At 35.5% G+C, this 24,660-nt stretch overlaps 2 protein-coding genes across 5 annotated transcripts in view; one reads left to right on the top strand and one right to left on the bottom strand.

The window, feature by feature from the left end:
• Positions 1–1,359, bottom strand: part of Rpap2 (RNA polymerase II associated protein 2) — an 86,273-nt gene extending 84,914 nt beyond the window's left edge. For all 3 annotated transcript variants that reach the window (XM_063254211.1, XM_063254213.1, XM_063254214.1), the window contains exons 1-2: positions 1,214–1,359; positions 396–441 (exon numbers count right to left, since the gene is read on the bottom strand). In XM_063254211.1, coding sequence (XP_063110281.1) covers positions 396–441; positions 1,214–1,286 — 119 coding nt within the window. In that variant the 5' untranslated portion in view covers positions 1,287–1,359. The remainder of the gene's footprint in view (positions 1–395; positions 442–1,213) is intronic.
• The window catches only part of Glmn (glomulin, FKBP associated protein), a 28,538-nt gene continuing 5,214 nt past the window's right edge, over positions 1,337–24,660 (top strand). For both annotated transcript variants that reach the window (XM_063254218.1, XM_063254216.1), the window contains exons 1-16: positions 1,337–1,423; positions 2,148–2,221; positions 3,058–3,183; positions 6,978–7,097; positions 8,875–8,983; positions 10,018–10,261; positions 11,500–11,599; positions 15,256–15,443; positions 18,578–18,631; positions 19,864–19,894; positions 20,193–20,282; positions 21,114–21,155; positions 21,256–21,329; positions 22,134–22,218; positions 22,787–22,893; positions 23,563–23,626. In XM_063254218.1, coding sequence (XP_063110288.1) covers positions 2,183–2,221; positions 3,058–3,183; positions 6,978–7,097; positions 8,875–8,983; positions 10,018–10,261; positions 11,500–11,599; positions 15,256–15,443; positions 18,578–18,631; positions 19,864–19,894; positions 20,193–20,282; positions 21,114–21,155; positions 21,256–21,329; positions 22,134–22,218; positions 22,787–22,893; positions 23,563–23,626 — 1,473 coding nt within the window. In that variant the 5' untranslated portion in view covers positions 1,337–1,423; positions 2,148–2,182. The remainder of the gene's footprint in view (positions 1,424–2,147; positions 2,222–3,057; positions 3,184–6,977; positions 7,098–8,874; positions 8,984–10,017; positions 10,262–11,499; positions 11,600–15,255; positions 15,444–18,577; positions 18,632–19,863; positions 19,895–20,192; positions 20,283–21,113; positions 21,156–21,255; positions 21,330–22,133; positions 22,219–22,786; positions 22,894–23,562; positions 23,627–24,660) is intronic.

The following is a 24,660-nucleotide window of genomic DNA, read 5'->3' as shown; positions in this document are numbered from 1 at the left end:
GAATGCTAAAGAGAAAAACTTGGACTGTGAATCTGACATACACAGTAATAAAGAGTGTATCTGAATAGGTGGCAAAGGAGTACCTAGTTAATTCGAGTGTTCCCATGGTCACCTTGCTACAGATATACCTTCACCAGTAGTTCCTAATTTTGATTTTCTTTCTTTTTTTTTTTTTTTTTTTTGTCTTTTTCGTTTTTACCGGTACCAGGGATCGAACTCACGACTGCCTGCTTGCAAGGCAGGCGCTTATGCCGCTGAGCTAAATCCCCAGCCCCAATTTTGATTTTGTCTCTCATAATTTTCTTCCAAAACATGACATAACTGTTTTAAAAAGATTCAATTACTGCCATGAGTTAAAAGATAAGTGGATACATTTGTGCAAGTGGTTCTCATACCTTTTGGAAGCATCTTCTTTTTTCAAGACACTTGTTTGTTTAATACCTACAAATGAACAAAAAAAATTGGTCAGTCTGGGTGTGGTGGTCCAAGCCTGTAATCCCAGCACTCTGGGAAGCTGAGGCAGGAGGACTGCCCTGAGTGACAGGCCAGCCTGGGCTACACAGGGAGTTCCAGGTCAGCCTGAACTACCAAGTGAGACCCTACCTCAAACATACTTTTATAAAAAGGTCAAGCTTACCCAAATGCGTTAAGTACAGGTTACATACATTCCTGCATAAATAACAAACTCTAGACTGCTATACATTTTTCAACCCTGTGCACAAATCAAAATGAAATACAAATATCTGATTTGTTTCAGTAAATTGATTTTTCCTTGATTAAAAAATGATAGGATTTGGGCTTGAATTTTTATCGCAGTTACTTAATTAAAAAAATCTGTGATCTGGGTACTGCGTCTCTTTAGTCTCCCAAATGTTGGCTCCCTGGGTTAGGGGAGTCCTTCCACACCGAAGCTGCCCGGACTGGGGGCTACTGAGGTTTCGGGTCAGAGGCACACGGCCCGCTGACGGTGCCCTGGTCACGTGGGGGTCCCCAGCAGCTCCACTCCCTCTTCCCTGTGGCTGCGGCCCAAGTAGAAGGAAACCCCGATACTGCAGTAAAAAGGCATAGGGGTCGGGCCAGGAAGTCTTTCCCAGAAGCGCTCGGGCTCACAGCCCCGGGGAGCTTCCTCTGGGACGGCGTGCTCCTCGGTGTGGAACTTGGTCGGGGGTCCAGTTCGCAGGGTCCAAACCTGGGAGGATGTCCTTGTTCATACCTGTAGCCTTCCGGGAGGCACGGGCAAGCGGGGGACCGAGGCCCACAGAACTACGCACAGCACTGTCAGCCATGGGAAGCGTCGTCAGACGGTCGGGCTCCGCCTCCGTGCGCCTCTCAGGCGAGGGCGTGGCCGGGCGCGCAGGGGGCGGGGCCGGCCTCTTCTGCCAGTGGTGCCGAAGGCCACGGAGAGAGCCGCGAGGTCCGGCAGGTAAGTAGACGCGGATAGGTCTAGGGCAGGCTCACCTAGAGGTTGCCTGTGAGCTGCGGAGAACTCGGCGCCGAGGGTCGGCTAGCCCCCCTGCAAACGGTGCGGCCCGATCGCCTTGAAACGAGAATCTGGGAGAAATGGCTTCCTCTGGATGCCGCTCACTTGCGGCTAGGGTGTCCGATTGCCTGCGAGCGCGAGGCGCTGCGTAACACTCCGGGGGGAAATGATGGTCGGCGGGCGCGGGCGGTGACCGCTTGAGGACAGCTGATTGCCGGGTCTCGGTGTAAGGCGCGGATTTTACTGGGATCCATAGCTTCAACAGAGAAGTGGAGTGGAGGACTTATGAATCTTCATCCCCTTTGGCTGACCTGATTCTGTTGGATTCCAGTTTTAGTCCAGTGGAACATTAAAAATTTCCCGAATGATTAGAATTTGAATTTTAAGTCTGCTTTTTGGAAGAAGTGTTCAGAAAAGAGATACTTTTAACTTTTTAAAGCCCTTTGCTCAATATTTGTCTTTTCCCTAGGGAGTACTCTAGATGGTTCTTAACTTCTGGTACCTTTCAAAACTACCGTATACCCTTTAAAATTGCGAAAGAAAAAAAGGTGCAATAAAGCCAGTCATAACTTTACTTTCAATTAAAACTTAACATTTTCTTTATTGTATTTTTACATAACCAGAATGAAACGTTATGTACTGTCACAGTTTAATTGTGTTTGTATAGTATTTCAGAATCAAAGCTAGGAAAAATAATTAAGAATGGCTGTGGAGGAACTCCTGTCCATAATAAAGAAATGTGTAAGTAGAGTGGGTATTTGTGTGTGTGTGTTGTTATGTTTTGTTGGTAAAATTAAGTATCTTTCAAACTATGAACAGGAAGTTAGTTTCTGTTACTTTTGTGATCACTCAAATTATTTATCTTCAGTCCCTGGGGTTTTTTTCATTTGTTTGTTTTTTGAGGCAATCTCACTATGTAGTTCAGGTTGGCCTTGAACTCAACTATGTAGCACAGACTAGCAGTGATTCTTTTGTCTCAGATCCTCCTGCCTCAGATTCTGGTGTGCTAGGATTACAAGAATGAGCCACTAAAACGGGTTTAATTAGCATTAAAATTAAAAGAGTTATGATTGGTGTGGTGGGGGCATACCTATAATCCTTGTCCTTGGGAGGCTGAGGCAAGAGGCTTACTTCGAGTTCAGGACCAGCCTAAAGTGTATAGTGAGATCTTGTCTCAAAAAACTAAATGATAGGGCCGGGCCTGGTGGTACACGCCTGTAATCCCAGCACTCAGGAGGCTGAGGCAAGAGGATCATTCCAAGTTTGAGATCAGCCAAGGCTACAAAATGAGCTCAAGGCCAGGCTGAGCTGCATAGTGAGACCCTGTCTCAAAAAGACAAAACAAAACAAACACCAAAACACCAAATGATAATAATTTTAATGCTGATCTTTTTAATGGATTTCTTCAGTATAGTGGATTTCCAGGTTATTCATTAAAGAACTTATTGTGGTACTCCTAATTTTCATACATGTATTTATGTGTAAATTATCTAGACTTTAAACAAATTTTTAAAATTTCAGTTGCCAAATTGAGTTTTTATTTGTGTATGTGCTTTTTTTATGTGTGTGTTTACTAGCAAATCTTAGATGAGGATGACTTCAAAGAAGAAGATTTTGGCCTGTTCCAATTAGCAGGCCAAAAATGCATAGAAGAAGGGCATATAAACCAGCTATTAGAAATTATTAAAAATGAAAATAATAAGGTAAGTACAATTTTTGTGTTTTTCTGTTTACTTGGGAAGAGAGTAAGTATGTGTCGCTGTTATTCATCCTTTCACTTATCCATCAACCATTTAAGAATCTACTTAAATTTCTACAGTAGAAAACAAAAAAAGGAATTAGTAATATTCATATATGTTCAGGTACATACAGTCTTGTGGAAGAGATAATTATGCAAACAACTAGCTATCAGGAGGCCGAGTAAATAAGTACTGTACTTACAGAATAAGTAAAAGGCTAGAAGAAACAGGACTATTTCTGGTTAAGGAGATCAAAAAAATAGTGTGTAAATCAAATTACATTGAGAAATATAAGTAGATTACTAGTTACCCATTTCTTGTAATCAGCCCACTTCTAGCCAGAGGTATATAGGAAATCACATTTTAATTCAAACAGTATTTTATGTATACAGAATCAGAATGGGGAGAGTTGACCAATATCATCAAAGTATACAAGTAGGAGAAATCATTCTACCATGGGAAAGGACCTATTGTGGATCGTGAAGAACTTTTTCCTGGGACACAATGTTAGTGACAGTGCCAATTTTTTGTTTTGTGGTGTTTTGTTTTGTGCTAGGGTTCAAACTCATGACCTTGTGCTTACCAGGCAAGTGCTTGAGCCACTGATCTAAATCCCTGGCCACAACACTGCCAAATTTTGTCTTTGGACTCTCCTTAATAGCATTGGAAAGACTCCTCCTCCCCTGAATATTTTTTTATAGTGGTATTTATTTTGTTTGTGACGTTATAGTCTAGTCGTGCTGTGTTGTGGAGGATTCCTAAATTGTTTTTCCTTTTCTTTTTTTCTTTTTTCTCTTGTAATGCTGGGAATGGAACCCAAGGCAGCAAGCACTTTACCACTGAGCTTGACACCCCTAGCTGATGACTACTACAACAATCACACATTGTTGTAGATTTTCTTAGTTCGAATAGTTTATCCCTTTTTAAATTTTTAAATACCTTCGTAGTTTCAAATATAGTAAATTTCATGTTTTTCATTTCTCCATTTTTTCCAATTGCATTTTCAAAAGACAATTTTTTTGAGATTACCTAGCTTTTAGCTAATACAATTAATAATAACAATTAAGTTTACTATGTAATACGTGCTCTTTTAAGTGCACATCTATTAACTTATTTAGCCTCCAAAATCCTATAAGACAGGTAACACTTTGTAACATCTGTAATTCAAGCTTCCTGGGGCTGCAACAAGAGGGTCACTTTGTCTAGCATCTTCCTGAGTAACACAGTGAGATCCCTATCTCAAAGAAATTTTTTCTTTTCATTTTGTAAATAAAAAATAATCACTGAATGATTAAGTGACGTTCCCTAAATATACTCAACTTTTATGTGACATGTACAGTTCAGACTCCCAAGGCTTGGTTTGGATCTCTTAACCACTCTGGTTAGCACCCAGTAGCACTTAAAAGGAATTTTTAGGGTAGAATAAAAGACACTTGAGATGGTCAGGGTAAGAGAGGGTTGGGGTATCAAGGATGCCTGGGTTTCCAGCCTCAGAAAGGACAATATAGTATATGATGTTCTGAACAGAAAAAGACAAGACAAGTATGAAAGAAAATGAGTTGATTTTTACAAATTTTATGTTTAAGATGTAGCATACACTTAGTAAGGTTTTAAACTCAGAAAAAAGAGAAGATTTAGATGGATGTTTATTTCAAGATTAGGTAATTGAAGCATTTGGGGACTTAAAAAAGAGTTTACTTGAGTCCACAAAAAGGGAGAGGAGAGGCTGAGAGTCTCTCCTTGAGGAATTAAGGAACAGCTGGGGAAGAAGAGGCTACCAAAGAGGTGAGGGTCAGGAAGGTATCAATGAGGGGGAGATGAGAAGTGTAACCAACTGTTCTGCAGGCATTAAAGGCTTCAGTGCTTTATATTTAGCATGTTCTAAATAACTGATAGGATTTAAGCATAGTAAATCTTAAGCTCAATAGCTTGAAAATCACCTACCTAATGTATAATATTTTAGATAGGATATGCAGGGTATCCAGCAACAACCTTGGTCTCTACCTGTTAGATACCAGTGATAACCCTTCCCAACCCCATTTAAGTAATAACTATAAAACTTGTCTCCAGACCTTGCCAAATGTCTCCTGGGAGGTAGGGAGCAAAATTACCCTCAGTGCAATACCACTGGAATACTGATAAAAGCATGAGCATAGGAGCTAGACAGACTTAAGTCCTGACTCTGCCACATTTTAGTTCTTGAACATGAGGGATGTTGTTACCCTCTGAAGTTTGGCATTCTCATTTGTAAATTGGAGATAACAATCTTACTCTGTGTAGTAGTTAGTATTAAAGAGTAATATAAGCTCCCTTAACAGAAGTCAGTATTTTGCCTTCATAGCTATTCACTACTCTTCCTTCCCACTAACTAAAGCCATTTATGTAGTGAGTGATTGGCTATACTGCAGCTGATAATTGTATTTATAAAATAATTTTTAAAAAAAATTTTTTTTTTTTTTTGTCTTTTTCTTTTTTATCGGTTCCGGGGATTGAACTCGCAACTGCCTGCTTGCAAGGCAGGCGCTTATGCCGCTGAGCTAAATCCTCAGCCCCTAAAAAAAATTTTTGACACCAAAGTGCATACTTGTAATCCTAGCACTGGGAGGCTGAGGCAGGAGGATTACTGTGAGTTCAAGGCCAGTTTGGGCTATGCAGCAAGGTCAAGGACAGTCTGAGACTGTGTCTCAAAAAACAAAACAAAAAAATTTTTGAATGCAATATTCAGAAATCTTGGTAAGTCTGCCATGCCTCTTTAGAAACTTACTGTTGAATGACCAACTGCAGTATCTGTTCACATACCCTAATATAGTTCTCCAGGAATTGTTAATCTTTGTACCTTTACACATTGCTGTTTCAGAAGCTTGAATGTTTTTCCCACAGAGCTGTGCCTTAGATTTTTCTGTTTCTCCAAGAATGCTTAACTTAGCTTTTGGGAAACCTCTCTTGCCTTTCCTAGACACAGATGACTATTCTTCCTCATACTGTACCTTTATTATAAGACTGGGATCAAGAGGAGGTATTGTAGGTGTCATTTGTTCATCTTCTTTGATCTTTTTTTGAAAGAATCATCCTAAAATGTAAATTCTGAGAATGGAGATCTTGATATGTTCTTCACTTTACTTCTAGCACCTAGAATATTATATATTACATACTTGGTAAATATTAATGAGTTGAAAAAGAAAGACCAGACATCTGAAGTATATTATTTGTAATTTTCAAAATCAGAGGTTTTGGTAATGGAAGTGAATCACTAATTATACATTTTTATTTGTATGGTAAGTATTCTGAAATAGTTTTGAAAATTGAAACAAACTGTGTGTAGGAAGGAAAATTAATGAAGTCGAATCTCCTTTTATATGTTATAATGATTATATTAGAGACTCCCCAAAGAGTCTCTAAAGATGCACAAGCATTGGTCTCTATATGAATCAGAAGAACAGAATTCTGTTAAGTGCTTATTCATCTTAAACAAATTAACTCTCTTGTAAGAAATAGAGAAACTGTTTGAATCCCAGAAAACACTTAAGTTACCTGATAAAAAGCAAAGATTCTTTTGTGTTTCTTCAGTGGAAGTGTTAAACAGTTTTAAAATGTTGGTGTCTGTTAGCAGCCAACCCTAGAAAGTCAGTGGTGAAATATTAATAGGTATCACTTGTCTCATGTTCCTTGTTTCACAGAAAATTCTGTTCTTCTAAATTAGAGAAATATACTGTCAGAGTCCTCTAGGTGTCAGTGTTTTACAATAAATGGTTTTACAGGTTATCATCAAGACTATGGGCTGGAATCTTATTGGTCCTGTTGTTCGGTGCCTTTTAAGGAATGATAAAGAAAATGATGAAAGAAAAAGTTATTTTCTAATGCTTGATTTACTGGTCAAGGTAAGTTAATAAAACTAAGTTCACTTTGTCATAACATACGGTTATATTACAATTTCCTTTAATGTTTACTTTTTATAGTTTAGTAAGAAAATTTTTAACTTATGAAAATACATGCAAAAGAAAACTCTGGAGAAGAGCATAATCTTGCTTAATTGAATGAGCAATTCCATTGTAACATTCCTCAATTTTTTTTCTTTTTTTTTGAGACAGGATCCTGCTGTGTAGTTCAGGCTGGCCTTGAACTCACTATTTAGCCCAGGATGGGCCTCAAACTCATGGCAGTCCTGCCTCAGCATGCCCTGTGCTGGGATTATAGTCATGTGCCACCATGCCCAGGCTTCTCCAATTTTCTAGATATTTTTACCTAGTTTTATGTTTGACCTAAGATTCAGTCTCCAGGGAGAGACCAACGAAGCTGTATTTTAACAAGTAGCATTATTGTATAGTCATAGAATTCAGTTTTCAGAGAGGTAGTTCAAGGCCACATGGATCTTTTTGCAACATTCATTAAAATAAAAAGTAGGGGCTAGGGATTTAGCTCAGCGGCATAAGCACCTCCCTTGCAAGCAGGCAGTCATAAGTTCGATCCCTGGTACCGATAAAAAGGAAGACAAAAAAAAAAAAAACAAGTCAGTGCTCTGTCGTCTGGAAGGCCTAAGTTTAGAATGCAAATTATCACAAGGAAGTATGAAGAAGAAGTTGAACACAGATTAGTTGTGCCTTTAAACCTTAGAAAGAGACCACTGGTAAAAAGGATAGTAGAATTTTTTTTTTTTTTAATTTTTATTTATTTATTTATTTTTATCAGTACCAGGCATCGAACTCACGACTATGTGCTTGCAAGGCAGGCGCTTATGCCGCTGAGCTAAATTCCCAGCCCCAGGATAGTAGAATTTTGTAAATATATAATGGCTTGGATAAATTCTGAGAAAAAAACATTGTAGGAAACTGTTTAGAAGTCAGTGCAAATACACACACACACACACACACACACACACACACTCACACAGACTAAACTTCTAGATATGACTGTGAAGGCTTTTAACAAAGAAGACAAATAAAGCTAGCCATGTCCTTCAGAAGTCCTGTCTCTTAATACTATCATAATGTATATCTATAATCCCAACACTCAGGAGGCTGAGGTGGGGTGGCCATGAGTCTAAGGCCAGTCTGAATTACATAGTGGAACCCTGACTCAAAAAAAACTAACAAAAAGTAAATTTAATAAGAAGACAGGGGCCAGGGGTTTAGCTCAGTGCCTCAGTGCCTGCCTGGCAAATGTGAGAGCCTAAGTTCTGTTCCTGATACTTCCCTCCCAAAAAGAAGAAGAAGGCAGCAGACAAGCTGGGGAGGTAGTGGTAGAAGTGCTTGCCTAGTATGTGTAAAGCTGTGGTTCAACCTTCAGCACTTCAAAAACAAAGCCAAACAGAAGACAAAGCAAGAGAAGTAATCAAATATGGCCAATCAGCATGCAAAGTTCATAAAATACAGAAGACACTCTGGACTAGTCTAAGTACCCCAATATGGGATACCCTGCTGGAAACTCTGAGTAGCTAACTCAGCTTGCAGAGTAGGTGAAACTCAAAGGAAACTTCAGCTCTGATGATCACATTCTCCCTTTCTGTACTCTTAACTTTTCTTTTGAAGAATTCTATGAGACATTTTACTGTTAAATAAAAAGAACTGTATTTTCTTAGCATATTTTCTTAAAAATAGTAATCACATGGCTTTAAATAAAACTTGTATTAAACAGGTTCAATTGTGAATATTTTTATAGTTATGTAATCCAAAGGAATTATTGTTGGGCTTGCTTGAACTGATTGAAGAGCCCTCTGGAAAACAGATATCCCAAATTATTCTTCTTTTACTTCAGCCATTACAAACAGGTAATGAACATTTTTATATCAGAGTACCTGCTTTACTCATGTGTCTTAATGTTTACCCCAAAATGTCAACAGGACACCAAAGTAAAGTTCTGGATAAATTATTGAGCACTGTGCTTATAGTAGTAATAACAGTGCCAATTTGAATTTTGTACAGTGTACCTGACAAAATGGCTACCCAGTGAATATTATGCTAGATACAAGAATTACCTCACTTTTTATTTTTCTTGTGCTGTGTTGTAACCTATAGCTTTTTTGGTTAACACTCCTATCTGCAGTTTATATTTTAAAATTTCCCTCTAAACATATTTAAAAGGTTACCTCTGTAGTATGTAACATGTTCAGTCTGATAGCATTGTGGTAGGCCTATATGTTGATTAAGAAGAGTACCAAGCAGGGTACGGCCAAATCTCTACGTTGGGAAACTGGGATTGAAAATAGTGAAGGTACATTTTATGACTGAAATTAGGAAATACATGGAGTTAAGGCACAATGGCAGAGTATAATAATATTGGTAAGTAATAGGTCTTGGCAATAAAGATGGACAGTATTGATGAGTAGAAGCTAATTTTCATTTAAGGAAATACGCATATCAGACTCTGATAGAATGAATCAGAATTAGAAATTAGAGCAAATTCATTTTAAATATGAATGGTTACAAGCTTATAAGTTTGTGCCACTTAAAATATTCAAAATCTTATGCAGAATAAAATTGCTGCCCATTTGTTCAGTGCCTTACAGTTTACCACTTACAGTTTGTGCTTAAGACCAAAAAATATGAAAAGAATGTGTTTGTGCTTTAAGTATATAACCAGTTATAAAAACACAGAAACATCATAGCTTCTGTTATAAGGTGGTTCATTAATTTCTATACCACCAAGAAGGAAAAAAAATACTCTCAATTAAGCTATGTCATCTCAGAGTTACTAAAATGTGAGGGAAAAATGTTTCATGTAATTCTACGTGATGAATTTTTTGTCCTACATTTAGCAAACTTGATGAAGCTTCCTCAAGTAACAATTTGGTCTATGTTTTAGTGATTCAGAAACTTCCTAACAACAAGGCATATTCAGTTGGATTAGCATTGTCTACCCTTTGGAATCAACTGTCTCTTCTTCCTGTTCCTTACTCAAAAGAACAAATACAAACAGATGACTATGGCCTTTGTCAGTGTTGCAAGGCCTTAATAGAGTTCACTAAACCTTTTGTGGAAGAATTTATTGTTAATAAAGAAAACAAGGAAGATGAAAACAAAAAATTAAAAGATGAATTACTGAAATTGTAAGTATATTTCAAAGGACATTTCACAATGGATTTAAGTAATTGGTAGTTCAGTGATTTTGTTATCTGTTTCACAAATTAGTTTCGAACTTTGAATTTTAGAAGACTAGAGGTCACCTGATATAGAAAAGGCTTTTAGTGAAGCATTGATATTTTTAAAAATCAGAAAACCAAATCCATTCATTTAACTTACTTCATTTAACTTACTTCACTACGTTTTCTTTATATTGCATTTACTCACCAATAGAAAGTATCTTAATGGGAGCGGGGGAACTTGATACAGGTAATTCAAAGAATCTGTTTGGTGATAAAATTGTGTTTTTACTGTTCTTATGAAAAGAGCAAGAGAATCACCATACAGTTGAACATTCAGCACAAAAACAGCAAAGCACTTATTCAATAGCATTCACTCTCAAGGTACTATGGACTAAACGTACAGTGTTCACTATGACTGTCAAGCACTTAATACCTGAATTGTCTAATTTAGTATAAAATACCCTCTAGACTTGAAAACTTGATTTAAAAAAATAGTAGAATACGTTAGTTTTTTATATTGATAACATGTTAAAATAGTTCAGCTATATTGGGTTAAAATAAATTATGAAAAATAATTTCTGCTGTTTATATGACAATTAAGAAATCATATATAGAGAGCTTGCATTATATATCTATTGGGAAATGCTGGACTAGATTATTGCATTACATGAACTAATAACTTTATTTTGAAGTCTAAAGCTATTGTAAACTTTCTATTCTGTCAGGTTGGGACATTTACATCTTTGGTTTTATAGGCATTGAATTACTGGTGCTTATCTTAGTCCATTTGTGCTGTTGTAATAGAATATGTGAAACTGGGTAATTTATAATGGATGGAAATAAATTGGCTCACAGTTGTAGAGAATGAGAAATGTAAGATGAAGGTGCCAACATGTGGTGTAGGCTTTTCTGTATTATCACTTGGCACAATGTGGAATGGTAGAAAGACAGAAGGAGGGGTGAATTTACTCTTTTATTAATTCCTCCTGGGAGGGTGAAGCCCACCTGGCCTAAACACCTATCAAAGTTCCTACTTGTTACTATTACAGTGGCAACTTAATTTCAGCATGTGTTTTGGAGGGGATAAACATTCAAACCAGTAGTCCTTATTTTGTTTTTTAATGTAATATTGTACATGATGACTAGGCATTTTATACTTGAAAAGTATTGGTTTCATAGTTAACCTATTTCTTATGTCTTAGTTGTTTCAAAAGCTTGAAATGCCCTTTACTGGCAGCGCAATTCCTTGAACAATCTGAAGCAGGAAATGATCCTTTAAGGTGTTTTGCATCTGAAATAATAGTAAGTACAGCTAGATTTAATCTTCTACCCTATTATTTCTTACTTGTGTACTTTAAATGGACATGTAAATTGATAACTTACTAATAAAGCAGTATGTGGTTTTGTACAACAGATATAAACAAAAAGGTGGAAAATAAGACAGCAGTAATTTTCATTATCTAAAGACAAATACTATTAACACTTCCCATTTCATACCATAAGGCAAAATATTTGAGGATTGAACCTTGTAAGGTGGGGACCATCTTTATCTAATACCCCAAAGGAACAAGGTTTAAGGAGAAGTGTTTTAATAAGAGAAAATGAGACCACCAAAAGGGTTTACAAATGAACTCTAGAAACTGTCATTACTAATAGGACACCCCAAGAGACCAGGGAAAGAGTCAAAGAAGTGGCAGAAATAGAATAGAAATTAGAGTAATAGTTTCAGGAAGTAGTGATCAGTACTGTTAAATATAGCAGAAAAAACTGAAAAGGTAAGAGTTGAAAGCACCTACTGGATTTAGGAAGATGGCAGTGATAATCTTGACAACACTAGTTTGAATGCCACTGCATGTTAGAGACATGTGAATGAAGGAATGACACAAAAGAAAATAGAAATGAATTGTATATACACACAAAAACAAGTATACACACACTCATTGCCCCTGGCACTAGGGATTGGATGTAGGGCCTTGAACATGCTAGACAAGCTCTCTACCACTGAGTTATATCCTAGGTTCTTTATGTTGAGACAGGGTCCCACTAAATTATCCAGGCCAGTATCATACTTGTGATTCTCCTGCCTCAGCCTCCTGAGTAGCTAGGATTACAGGGTATGCTACCATGCCTGGTTCATATATGCAATTCTTTTTAAAAGAGTTTGGATGAAATCCCAGTACTTGGGAAACTAAGGCAGGAAGATTGTGAGTTTGAGGCCAGTTTGAGGCCAGTTGTACATAGTGAGACCTTTTCTCAAAACACAAAAGCAAAATAAAATGAAAACTTGGATGTGTAAGAAAGGAAACTGGCTGTAGCCAGAAAACATGGGCAACAGAAGCAACATAACAAGAGAGATGAGGAGGCTTGAGTATATTTATAGGCTGATGGGGTATAAACTATTAGAAAAGTGATTTACGGGATAACTGAAATATGGTAATATGGCCCAAGAGCAGATAATTAGTCATGGGATCAAGGGATAGGAGGAGAAGCCCAGTATAGTAGTACACCCTATAATTTCAACACTGAAAAGGGCTGAGGCAGGAGAATTGCAAGTTAAGTCCCGCCTAGACAACTTGACAAGACCCTATCTCAAAATTTAAAAAGTTATTAGGTTAGAGATATATCGCAGTGATAGAGCATCCTGGGTTCCAACCTATTACCACACATAGAAAATAAAGAGATAGGAGTGAGGATTAAGTAAGTTTTCAGGAAACTGGGAAAGGTTTAGAGTACTGAGGGGAGAGGAAGGAGATGGTGGAAGATTGTGTGTTAGTAATGTTAGCATTTGAGTGTGGTCGAAGACCATAGCTGTGGAGATCTCAGATATCCATAGCAGCACTGTAGAATCTAAAAGTTTCCTCTGGCAAAAAGCATTCTGTCCAGTAGCACTGACTGAAGAAATGGAGCTTCATGATTAAGGGGACGTTTAGAATTTGAGTGTTATACACTTTTGTATTGTAGCTGTAACAAGAGTATATGGCTTTGAAAATCAGTGTAACACTATATATTTAGCAGCTGGTAACTCAATAGCAGTCTCTTATCACCGAAGATGATTTTCCATGGTTCTTATTTGTGTTCTAAAGTGACTAATGGAATCATCTGAGATCAGCGATTTCTACTCCCTAAAGTTGGGAAAGTATTATTTGGCTTTATACTTCTCTGCAATGTCAGACCCAGTATCTATGACTAAAGGGTTAACTGAGTAAAAGTGAATATAGAGAAGGTCAGTATTCATTCTGTTTTAGCTGTTGCTGCCATTCATTTCTGTTTAGCTATTTTAGGGTAATTTGTTATGAACTTAAAACTTTTTGGGACTGCTCAATTAATATTTGATACAGGTATTGTGTTATTTTCTGGCTAAGATAAATAAAGCTTAGAGAGATTAAGTAACTCATCCAGCTAATGAGTGGTAGAGCCCAAACTCAAAAGTCCTTTCCAGTGAGCCAGGTATAGTGGTACATATTGATACTCCTAGCTGCCTAACAGATTGAAGCAGGAGGATCAGAGGTTCAGGATCAAAGACGACATAGTGAGACACTGAATCACCACACACACAAAAATTTGTTTTAATTCCAATAGATAATGAAAGTCAAATGCTTTGTAATATACGAGAATTAGAAATAGTAGAAGAGCACAGGACTCACTTGGTGTTTCATAAGAAAGTTTTGATGCTATACGACTTGAGAACCTACATGACTTGAGATGTCACGTGGGTGTTTTGGCTTGCCTGAGTGGCACTAAATGAAGAATTGTCTTAGTTGCATATTAAAATGTATTATATTATTAAATAACAAGATTGTTTTGTATCTGTTATTATACTATTTCCTGAGGCCCTGTGCTGCTGATCAGCATTCTTTTTAGCCCACTTAATGTTGAGGCAGGCAGTGGTCAGTGGGGCACTCACTGTTCTTAGACTAGATTTTATCTAAGAAGCTGGTTTACTGTCATTTCATGATATAGTTCACATTTTTGTGTTACTCTTGAATATCCTGGAAGCACTTTTAAAAAAAATTGTAAAATATGCATAACATAAAATTAAGCAAACCATTTTTAAACATACAGTTCAGTGGCATTAAGTCTACATTGCTATGCAACTGTCATTATTATCTGTCTAAAAGAACATTTTAATCTTCCACCTAAAACTCTGTTTCCATTAAACACTCACTTCTCTTTCTCTCTTTTCTCTCACTTGGCAACCACCACTCCTTCTGTCTCTATATCTGAACATTTATTTTTTTTAACGTGAAATGATTTTCTTCTGTTCTTTTCAAAGCCTTTACCCAGAAGTCAGGTCATTTGACAGTCAATAAAATTCATTTCTGTGTGTATCTTAAATTATGATTCTGAATTAATTTAGAAACCATATAAATACCTCTGTATTCGTTTTCTGCTGCTATGTAATGAATTCCTACAAACCCAGCAGTTTAGGCTTTTATTCTCTCACAGTTTCTATGGCCCTGAAGTCCAGCCACAGTTTGGTTCTTCTGCTTAAGTGTCTTATCAGGCACTCTTATCAGAACCTTCATGGGAAAGATCCTCTTCCAGTTCCCTGAGGCTGCTGGCATAATTAATCTTCTTGAAGTTACATGACTGCTGTTCCTATTTTCTTGGTATTGCCTTCCAGGTCCACTTGGAGCTCCTGAAGGCTAACCCGCAGTCCCTTGCCACACAGTCCTCTCCATAGTTCCTCTTATAATAGTGTAACGTAGTTCTTCAAAGCCAGCAAGAGAGTTTCTGGCTTTTAAGGAAAACCTAGACTTTCTCTAAAAACTATCTGCAAAATCAACTCATTAGAGACCTAAATTACACTGGCAAAAGTCCCTTCTAATCATAGAAATGACATCCATATTTTATTGGTTAAAAGCCAGTTTCACAGATCTAACCCACACTCATATAGGGTGAAGGAGCCTCTTAGAATCTGTCTGTGGTAACTTTTTTTTTTTAAACCTATTTCACAGGGTTTTTTATCAGCAATTGGACACCCTTTTCCAAAAATCATTTTTAATCATGGAAGGAAAAAGAGGATATGGAATTACCTTGAATTTGAGGAAGAAGAAGACAAACAATTAGCAGACTCTATGGCCTCTCTGGCATATCTAGTATTTGTTCAGGGCATCAGAATTGATCAGCTGCCAATGGTTTTAAGGTAAGAGTTAAGTGTTGGTTTATTCATGAATTCTAAAAGGAGCATCACACTTTCATTTATCTATTGCCCACTATAGACATAATACCTTTAAAATGAAGTATTAAAAAAAGGCTATTTTTATTCTAAATAATACTAAATCTGGTAGTAGTCAAGTAATGAAAAGGGATGACTTTTAAAATATATGTTAGGGGATGGTGGACATGTCTAGGAGTGGTAGTGTACCCCTGTAATTCCGGCATGCTGGGAGGCTGAGGCAGAATGATCTCAAGTTCAAGCCTAGCTTAAGTAGCTCAGTGAGACCCTGTCAAAATAAAAAATAAAAGAAGGTCTGGGATGTAGTTCAGTGTGAAGATCCTAGTTTCAATACCTAATACGTGGGTGGGAGGGAAGGTAAGTGTTAAGACATTCTTGGTTTTGAAACCTGGGGCCACTGTCGATAGTACTAATAAGCAGGGGAACTGTCTAGGTATTCATGTTTACCTTCATCACGTTACTGAATGACTTGTATACATATTTATATATCCATTCTCACTCCTATTTAATCCAGCCTATTCTCAGCACATTAGCAAGTGAAGCTTTAAGTGAAGTAATTTATTAAAAATGTTTCCTCATTGCCTTCATGTGACTCCTGAGACAAACTTCTTCAGGATCTGGTCCCTGTTTGATTGTCCTTATTCATCTCCTGGCACCTTTCCTCTTGTTTAGTATGCTTCCATAACAGACCTTCTGGTGTCTTATTCAAATGTGTTGTGAACTTTCCTATTATGGGGCCGTTGTAAATGCTAACTGTCTTTATCCTTAAATGTCACTTTCTCAGTGAAGCCTGCTCTTACTCAATTTAGCTGGAATTCTCCCATTAGAATTACTTTGACCTTGACCTCTTTTTTCCATAGTTTATCAAGTTATTTAAAAAACAAATACTTTTGTATATAATGCCTTCTGGAGTTTAAGATCTACGATAATATGTATTACGTATTTGTCTCACAGGTATTGGGTATATTTGTATAAATTGATGTATTTCTGAATACATCTAGAGGTATTTTTAAGTAACTATTGCAGTAAAGGTTACTATTTGCTTGTTTACTATGTAACTGCTTTAATGCAGTTAATCTAATCTTTATAAAACCCTGTGAATAGAGCACAAGTGCAGATAAAAATAACAGGAGCCAGGACTAATATGTAGAATATATAAACAACTCAAAAAAATCAGGACTCCCCCTACAAAAGGCCCAGTCCCCCCCCCCAAAAAAATGGACAATTGAAATGAATGTATACTTCTCAAAAAAGGAATACAGGGACCAATAAAAACATGAAAAACTGTTCAGCATCTTTGGCTGTTATGGAATGCAAATCAGAACAACAGTTAGATTCCATGTTAGTCCAATATAAATTTCTATCATCAAGAACTCAAAAAAAAAAAAAAAAAAGAAAGAAAGAAAAAAGAAAAGAAAAGAAACAAATGCTGGTGAGGAAGAAAAGAAACCCATCCATAGGGTTAGCAGGAATGTAAACTAGTATAGCCACTAGGGGCATCAGTATAGATTCCTCAAAAAACTACAAATAGAAATTCTACTTGACATAGCTATCTCTCCTGGAAATCTTCCTGAAAGAATTATAATCATCATGTTACAGTGTTCCACATACACCAGTGTTTATAGCAGTGCTATTTACAATAGTTAAATTATGGAAACTACATATACTCCCATCAGCAGATGAACAGATAAAAAAAGTGATACACACAGAGAGAGAGAGAGAGAGAGAGAGAGAGAGAGCGAGAGAGAGAGAGAGAGAGAATGGTATTCATTCAGCCATAAAGAGGAAAAATATGAGTCATTTTTAGGAAAGTGGATAAGTCTATAATGTTAAGTGAAATAAAACATTGGAAAGTTCAATATCACATGATTTTTCTTAAACTGAAAATAAAAATGTAAAGGGCAGAACTGAAGAAAAATGGTAAACTTTTGGGATTTGGGAGAGGAGGATAGGGACAAAAAAAATGATTAAGATAATATATATATCTGTCATGATCATCATACATCCACACTACTTTTCTGTTATGAAAGCATGTATTTTAACATAGTGGATCATCTCCATCATCTATGCGTAAATAATATAATGATTCCCTTTTGACCTCTAAAACTTGCAAATTGGATTTTTCATGTGCCATTTTATTTTGTTAGGCTTCTTCTACCAGCAAAATCAAAAGAAAACTTTAAAAAACAAACAAACAAATCCTAGAGTGATGTGGGTGTATGGCACCCTCTATGATGTTCAGGTAAACATATGCCAATCCTATTAGACCGCAATGTGTGAAAATCCTAATTTGACACTTTTGTACATGCTACACTCCTTGCTTTCATCATATCAAGTAGATAAATGCAAAGATTGCTTCCTGTATCCAAAAATTTACATAAGGGATGTGTTTGTGGAACCCAATGTTATGCCTTCCTATCACCAGAATAACTTACATACCTATTAATTTGCTAAGCTTCCTGTAACAGAGTATTACAAAGTAGATGGTTAAAGTAAGAAATGTTCTTATCTCATTGTTCTAGAGCCTAGAAGTCTGAGAGAAACTGCTTTAGAAGGCTGATTCCTTACTCTACTGTGAAAAACTCATATGTCTGTCCCTTAACATCCAGTTTTTGATGTTCTTTTAGCTTATACCTTGTCCTGTTTTCTACTTCATATGTAAAATGGTATTTTTGTATGCATGTCTATCCAAACTTCCTTTTTTAATAGACATCAGTCATACTGAGTTACCCCAAAGGTTCACTGTATATTATCTCTCTAAAAACCAAGTAATATTTTGAATACTGGAGTTTATGACATAATTCAACCCATAACATTATGTATATATATAAAGCTTTAAAAAACATGTGTGAGCTATTTGATGATTCCTGCTTGAAATCCCAGCACTCTGGAAGGCTGAGTCAGGAGGTTTGTAAATTCAAGCTAAGAATGAACAACTGAGTGACTTAGCAAGACCCTGTCTCAAAATAAGAAATAAAAGAAGGGGTTGAGGTATAGCTCAGGGTGAAGACCTTGTGTTCAATTCCTAGTACTGCAATAATGCTTGAATAAATGCTTCTGTCTGTGTATACACATATTTTATGCATTTTTTTCTATTTTAGTCCTTCATACATTTTGCAGTTTAATATGGGTCATACTGAAGTCTTTTTGCAAAGGTGAGAAGATCATTTACACAGTATGTATGGTTTAAACAATAGTATTAAAATAGTTTTTCTCAAGATCAGGGGAGACTGCCTTCTCTTTGCTAGGCCTTAATTAACTAATTATTTTATAAAATAATTGAGTATACCTTTTTTTCCTCAGGGGTTTTCTAGGTGTCCCTTTCTAAGGTTAGCCTTGTTTCAAAAGATGGTAAATTGCTGGGCATGGTGGTACATGCCTATAATCTCAGCACTTGAGAGGCTGAGGCAAGAGAGTCACTGCAAGTTGAGGCCAACCTGGGCTACAGAGTGAGTTCAAGGCCACCCTAAACTACGTACCAAGACCCTGTCTGAAAAACAACAACAAAAGGTGTTGAAACACCTTTACCTCACTGTAACTTCTTCCATCTGAGTAAGAAGTCCATGTTTTCACTGCATGGACATAGTCTGAACTGCATCAAGAGGAAGAGGCAGCTTGAGTTCACATTTTATAACTTAGATAACTAGCAGTGATGTCATTTAATTATAGCTTTTTCATCAGAGGTGCCAAGAAAGGAAAAAAAAAAAAAATGACAAGGTAACAGGCATTTGTAATTTCTTCAGATTTAAGAATAGTGCACAGCTCTCTCTTCTTTTTTGGCCTATACTGTGTTTAAATTATCTCTTGAGAGTAGTCAGGACCTTGCAGTATTATACACTAGAAACATTAGTCATGGTTTATCAGTCCCATGTTTTCCTAGGTGAAGAAAAATTTGTAACTTGGCAAATCCAAAACCTCAGCCTACAAAGCAGAATTTTCTAGGTGTCTCTTGGCACAAGTAGTTATTAACTCTGTAAATTTGTTTCACTATATATGTTTTAATGATTGTATATTAATTTCATATACTTTGTATAATTCATACAGTGAAAGTACATAGTTTTAAATCTAGTATTTTTGAGATTTGCAAAATATTTTGTTATTGAACTAAAAAGTCAACTATAAAATAATGTCAGATGTAATTTATTTTTTTGTACTTGCTATTAAAGATGTATTGATTTGAAGTACAGAAATAAACTCTGTACAGGGTAATTTGATTAGATGTGATAAAAATCAACACAGATAAAAGTAATTAAGAATTTTAATTCATTCTTCAATAGAATTTTTCCTTCATATTAATGTATTTTTAGTCTTTACATTTCATTTTGTTTTCCTAAATAATCATTCTAAATTTATAAAGTCATTGATAAATTTTAACATTCTCTTCCAGAACAGAAGAGTCTATTTTGTCCAAAGGATTGGTAAGATTTGTTTTCTCCCATTTTAACTTATTTATTGTTTTTTTCTTTTTGAGACAGGGCCTTATGATGTAGTTTAGGCTAACTTTGAGCTCCTAATGTAGTTCAGGCTGGCCTTGAACTCATATAGTCCAGGCTGACCTTGAATTTGCAATGATCCTCATGCTTCATCCTCTGTAGAGCTAGGTTACAGGCATGTACTATGTGACTGGCCCTCATTATATTTTAAATACATAGTCATGTTGAGAAATATGACTGTTGATTTTGCCTCCTACCTGTCTGCATATATTTTAATTTGTAGGAACTTCTGGAGAGTGGTTTATTGAGAATAGAAGATAACAGTCTACTTTACCAGTACTTAGAAATCAAGAGTTTTCTTACTGTACCTCAGGTAAATAAAATGTGTATTCTAATCTTAAAAATAGTTCCTTGCCTATTGTGAACTTTAAGTAAGGTCACAATTCCTGTCCTACTTTTCTACTTCTGAAAACTCTAGTGTCATTTTATCAAGTAAAACTTTTTGTGATGATAGAAGTGTTCTCTTATATGTGCTACACAGTAAGAAAGCCAATGCCTTTATTGAATAGTTGAAATGTGGAACTAAATTTTAAATTTAATTTAATTTAAATTTAACTATTAGTAGCTACCATAATTTATGTCATCACATCTAGTGACAAACATAATTTTGTTAATACTTTGTATCTGTAGGGATCTTGGAAAATTATGCTCCTTTACTGTACCCATAACTCACGTTCTTAGAATTCCATCTGAAGCATGCATTGACTCATTACTAGAAAGACTACCATATACTTTTCCCCTCCTGTGGTTTATTAGTACTCTTGGTTGGTTATTATATTGAGGTATATCCTTAGTTGTGAGTGGAGAAATTTCCTAAAACATAGGTTTTGTTATTAAGCTTATTTTTAATGAATGCATATTATGCATATTTGATTTGATTTTCTTGCCACTCTAAACATAACTGAAAATTATGATTCACTTTCAAAATCACTTTGTTACTTGCAAAATTGGTTGTAGTTAGTGTCTGTAGATGTAATGGTAGAATGAAAACTTCAGGGAAAAATAAATGTACCTTTTTTGTCAGTCTCCCACCCCTATAATTTCCTACCACATCTTTGAATTTTTAGTATCCACCATTGATAACCTAGTTGTTTACAGTCAATATAATGTTTATATTCTCAATTTAAACTTTTTTTATTTCCAGAGCTTAGTCAAAGTAATGACACTTTGCCCCATTGAGACACTGGTATGTAAATTGGGGGATTAAATAATAATGTTACAGTGAAAAATTTTGACAGTTTAATCTTTATTCATTTTATGTAACAATATTATGTGTTCCATTTTAGAGGAAAAAAGGCTTAGCCATGCTTCAATTGTATATTAACAAGTTGGATTCACAAGGCAAATATACATTATTTAGGTATGTATCCAGCATGACTAATGGCTAAGTATGTAGCTGATGGGAAACCAAATGCCAGCATTACAGTATTTCAGCAAATTTTACATGTAATGCTACCATAGTTGGAGGCAATATTGTAAGTTACCTGTGACAAGTAGAGAAGGAGTTTATCAAATATTTTGTACAATATATATACATATTATAATGAATAATAGTATATATCTCAATTCAATTAATTGAAATACTCTAAAGTTTTGCTTCTGGATCTGTGGAGAATCAGAACATCATGGCTGCAAGCAAGTGGCAGAGGAGTTGCTCACCTCATGCAGGCCAGTAAGCAGAGAAAGATAGAGGAATGATTGGGATCCCAAAATCCTCTACAAGGGCATACCCCAGTGACCTGGCTTCCTTCCAATAGGTCCCACCTCCTGCAAGTCCCGTCACTTCCCAACAGTGTCATCATCTTGTGATCAGGCTTTTTCAACACATGAACCTTTAGGGAACATTAAAGATCCAAACTATAACCTTAGTCATACGTGGAGTCTTCTTTTGCAGTTAAGCTAACCAGCATGCATCTACTTCAAACAATAATTTTGGAAGGTTTTATTATTAAGTTATAACTATGCACAAACAGATTCAAATTGGATTAATAGAAATTTCTTTTTGAAAGATCTGAGTTTGTGTTTGATTAATCACTGTCTTCACTGTGGATTTATATTCCTGGAAGTAACAACACATGGCCCATTTGAATTTATAAAACTTGTATCACCATTTAGTTGTAATGCAGTTCAGTGTATTTTCATGTACTGTAATTTTGTTTTCAAGGTGCTTATTGAATACAAGTAATCACTCAGGTGTGGAGGCCTTTATTATTCAAAATATCAAAAATCAAATTGACATATCATTTAAGGTAAGAGCATAGCAAAAGTACTGATTAACAATTTATTTTAATTATATGTGGAATATATAATATAATTTAGTGTGAAAGTATATTCTTATTTCTACTATTTAAATTGAATTAGAAAATTTTAACTGTATTTTAAGTTGTAGTCATTGAGCTGATAACAATGACTTTTTGTTTTTTGGGTTTTTTGGTGGGGAATTATTCTGATAATTTCCCTATGTGTTCTGGGGATCAAACTTGCGACTTAGTGCTTACCAGGCAGGCGCTTGTGCTACTGGGCTAAACCCCTGGCCCCAACAGTGACTTTTTGTTTTGTATGTGTTTTTGAAAAATAAGTAAAAATTTGGTAAAGCTTCATCTATTTGTGAATACTTAGTAATTTCATATAGAAAACAGACAGCAACTACTTTGTTCTCCGATTGACGGGATTTACTCTAGATGTCTGGAAGATAAAGTATAGATTTTAAGTTTAAAAAATTTTAATATGTAAGAGTTTACTTTTGTAGTATGAAGTGTTAGAAAGCATTACTTATACTATTAATTAAACATTGCCCAATTTTTCTTTGCTTTTCAGAAAACGCCTAACAAATGGTTTACAGGACCACAGTTGATTTCTCTTTTAGATTTGGTACTGTTTCTCTCAGAAGGTGCTGAAACAGATTTACTGCAAAACTCAGATAGGTGAGGTGATTATCACTAAGGTTCAAACAGTAAACCACCTAAAATAATAAAACATACTTTTCTGTGGTTTATATAATCTACAGTTACTTCATAAAATTTTAACTTTCATATTTGTTTGTCAATGTATAGAAACAAAGTAAAAATTTTCGAGAAGAATCACCAACACAAATTTTGTATCCTTAATGTGCTCAGAATTCCGAAATTTGTAACTATAGCATATAAGACTAAAAATTATAGATCTCATATATAATTATAAGAAACTTAGGTATTTGAGTTTGTTGTTTTATTTTGTTTTCCAGGGTTTTTTTCCCCCAGATAGAACATATAGTTTCACTTTTGTTATACTGGAATGGATGTTGAGAAATGTTTATAAGCACTTATAAAAAGAAAAGAATCTTAAAATACAGAAAACAAGTGGTGATACTCTCAAATATTAAGAATAACAGGGTTTTTTTGAGGGGGGAAAAATAGTAATCTTCACCATTGTATTCTATAAACTTAAATGCTAAAAAGAGTAGTAAACTATTACTATTCTAGAAGGTGACAGGAATTTTCTAATGTCAAATGTAATTATACAAATATTCCTAATGTTTTCACTTTCTTCATGCATTGAAATAGCAGTTGATTATATAAAACAACTGTAACAAATTACATACTTTTAATTAACAGGATTATGGCTTCATTAAATTTATTGAGGTATTTGATTATCAAAGATAATGAAAATGACAATCAAGTAAGTTAATTATTTGAAAAAGAAACTGTGAGTATATTTAAAATGCATAAGAATGTTTCACATTTTCTTAGTATCTGTGTAAGTCAGTGTTTAATGTTTTACTCAGCTACAAAGGCTGGGAAAGGTGCCAACAGTTATTCTGACTCCTACATTCTCAGAAGCACTTACCATTCTGTATCCAACTTCCTTTTCCTGTTTTGCCTCTCTTGTCTCATTGCTTAGCTGTAGTGGACTAGCTCTGTTGCAGGCCCCAAATTAACTAATCTCGTGGAACTCGATATATATTTGGGTGACTTGTTAATTTTCTTCTATCCATATTTCATGATTTAAGTCTGAACTATATAAAACTACCTGATATTTAATATCACTTCATCAATCATGACAGATTGAAGAAGCATTTTCAGTACTGAAATTGAATTTGTTAATAAGATCTTTTGTATAATGTGTAGGAAGTTGATTTTTTCAACTAGCATTTCATTAGAAGTATTTAAATAGAAAACTATTTGAAGGAGATTTGTCATACTGTAAAATTAATTTGCTTTTTATCTTCTTTCTACCTACTCTATTCTAATAATTGCTTTCCCTATGTGTGTCATCCCTGTTAACTGTAACCATCTGAATCATGTGTTGTTATTCTGGTTTCTTAAAAGAAAGTAATAGAATGAAAGCAATTGATTCTATATAAAGGTGCCAAAGAAATTTTTTTTTTGTCTTTTTCTTTTTTTTTATCGGTACCAGGGATCGAACTCACGACTGCTTGCATGCAAGGCAGGCACTTATGCCGCTGAGCTAAATCCCAGCCCCAAAAGAAATTTTTTAACACTGTGAATCATGATTTGGGATGAAAAGTTAATGGGAAAAGTAGCGATTTCCTTCTCTCTCTACCGATTTAGTATAGCGAGTTATTTGACCTCTTGTTTATCCCTCTTTAGCTAATCACTAATTGCTCTCAGACTGATGCTTACTCTGTACCAGATGTTAATTTCTTTCTTTTCAACATTTTATTGTGAAAAATTTCAAATACACAAGTAAGC

Source organism: Cavia porcellus, unplaced genomic scaffold, assembly GCF_034190915.1.
Source record: "Cavia porcellus strain 051 isolate PalLab524CR breed Dunkin Hartley unplaced genomic scaffold, mCavPor4.1 scaffold_1, whole genome shotgun sequence".
In the NCBI taxonomy this organism is placed as follows: Eukaryota; Metazoa; Chordata; class Mammalia; order Rodentia; family Caviidae; genus Cavia; species Cavia porcellus.
Note: the sequence above shows the minus strand (reverse complement) of the source record. Positions and strands in the feature narration are given on the sequence as shown.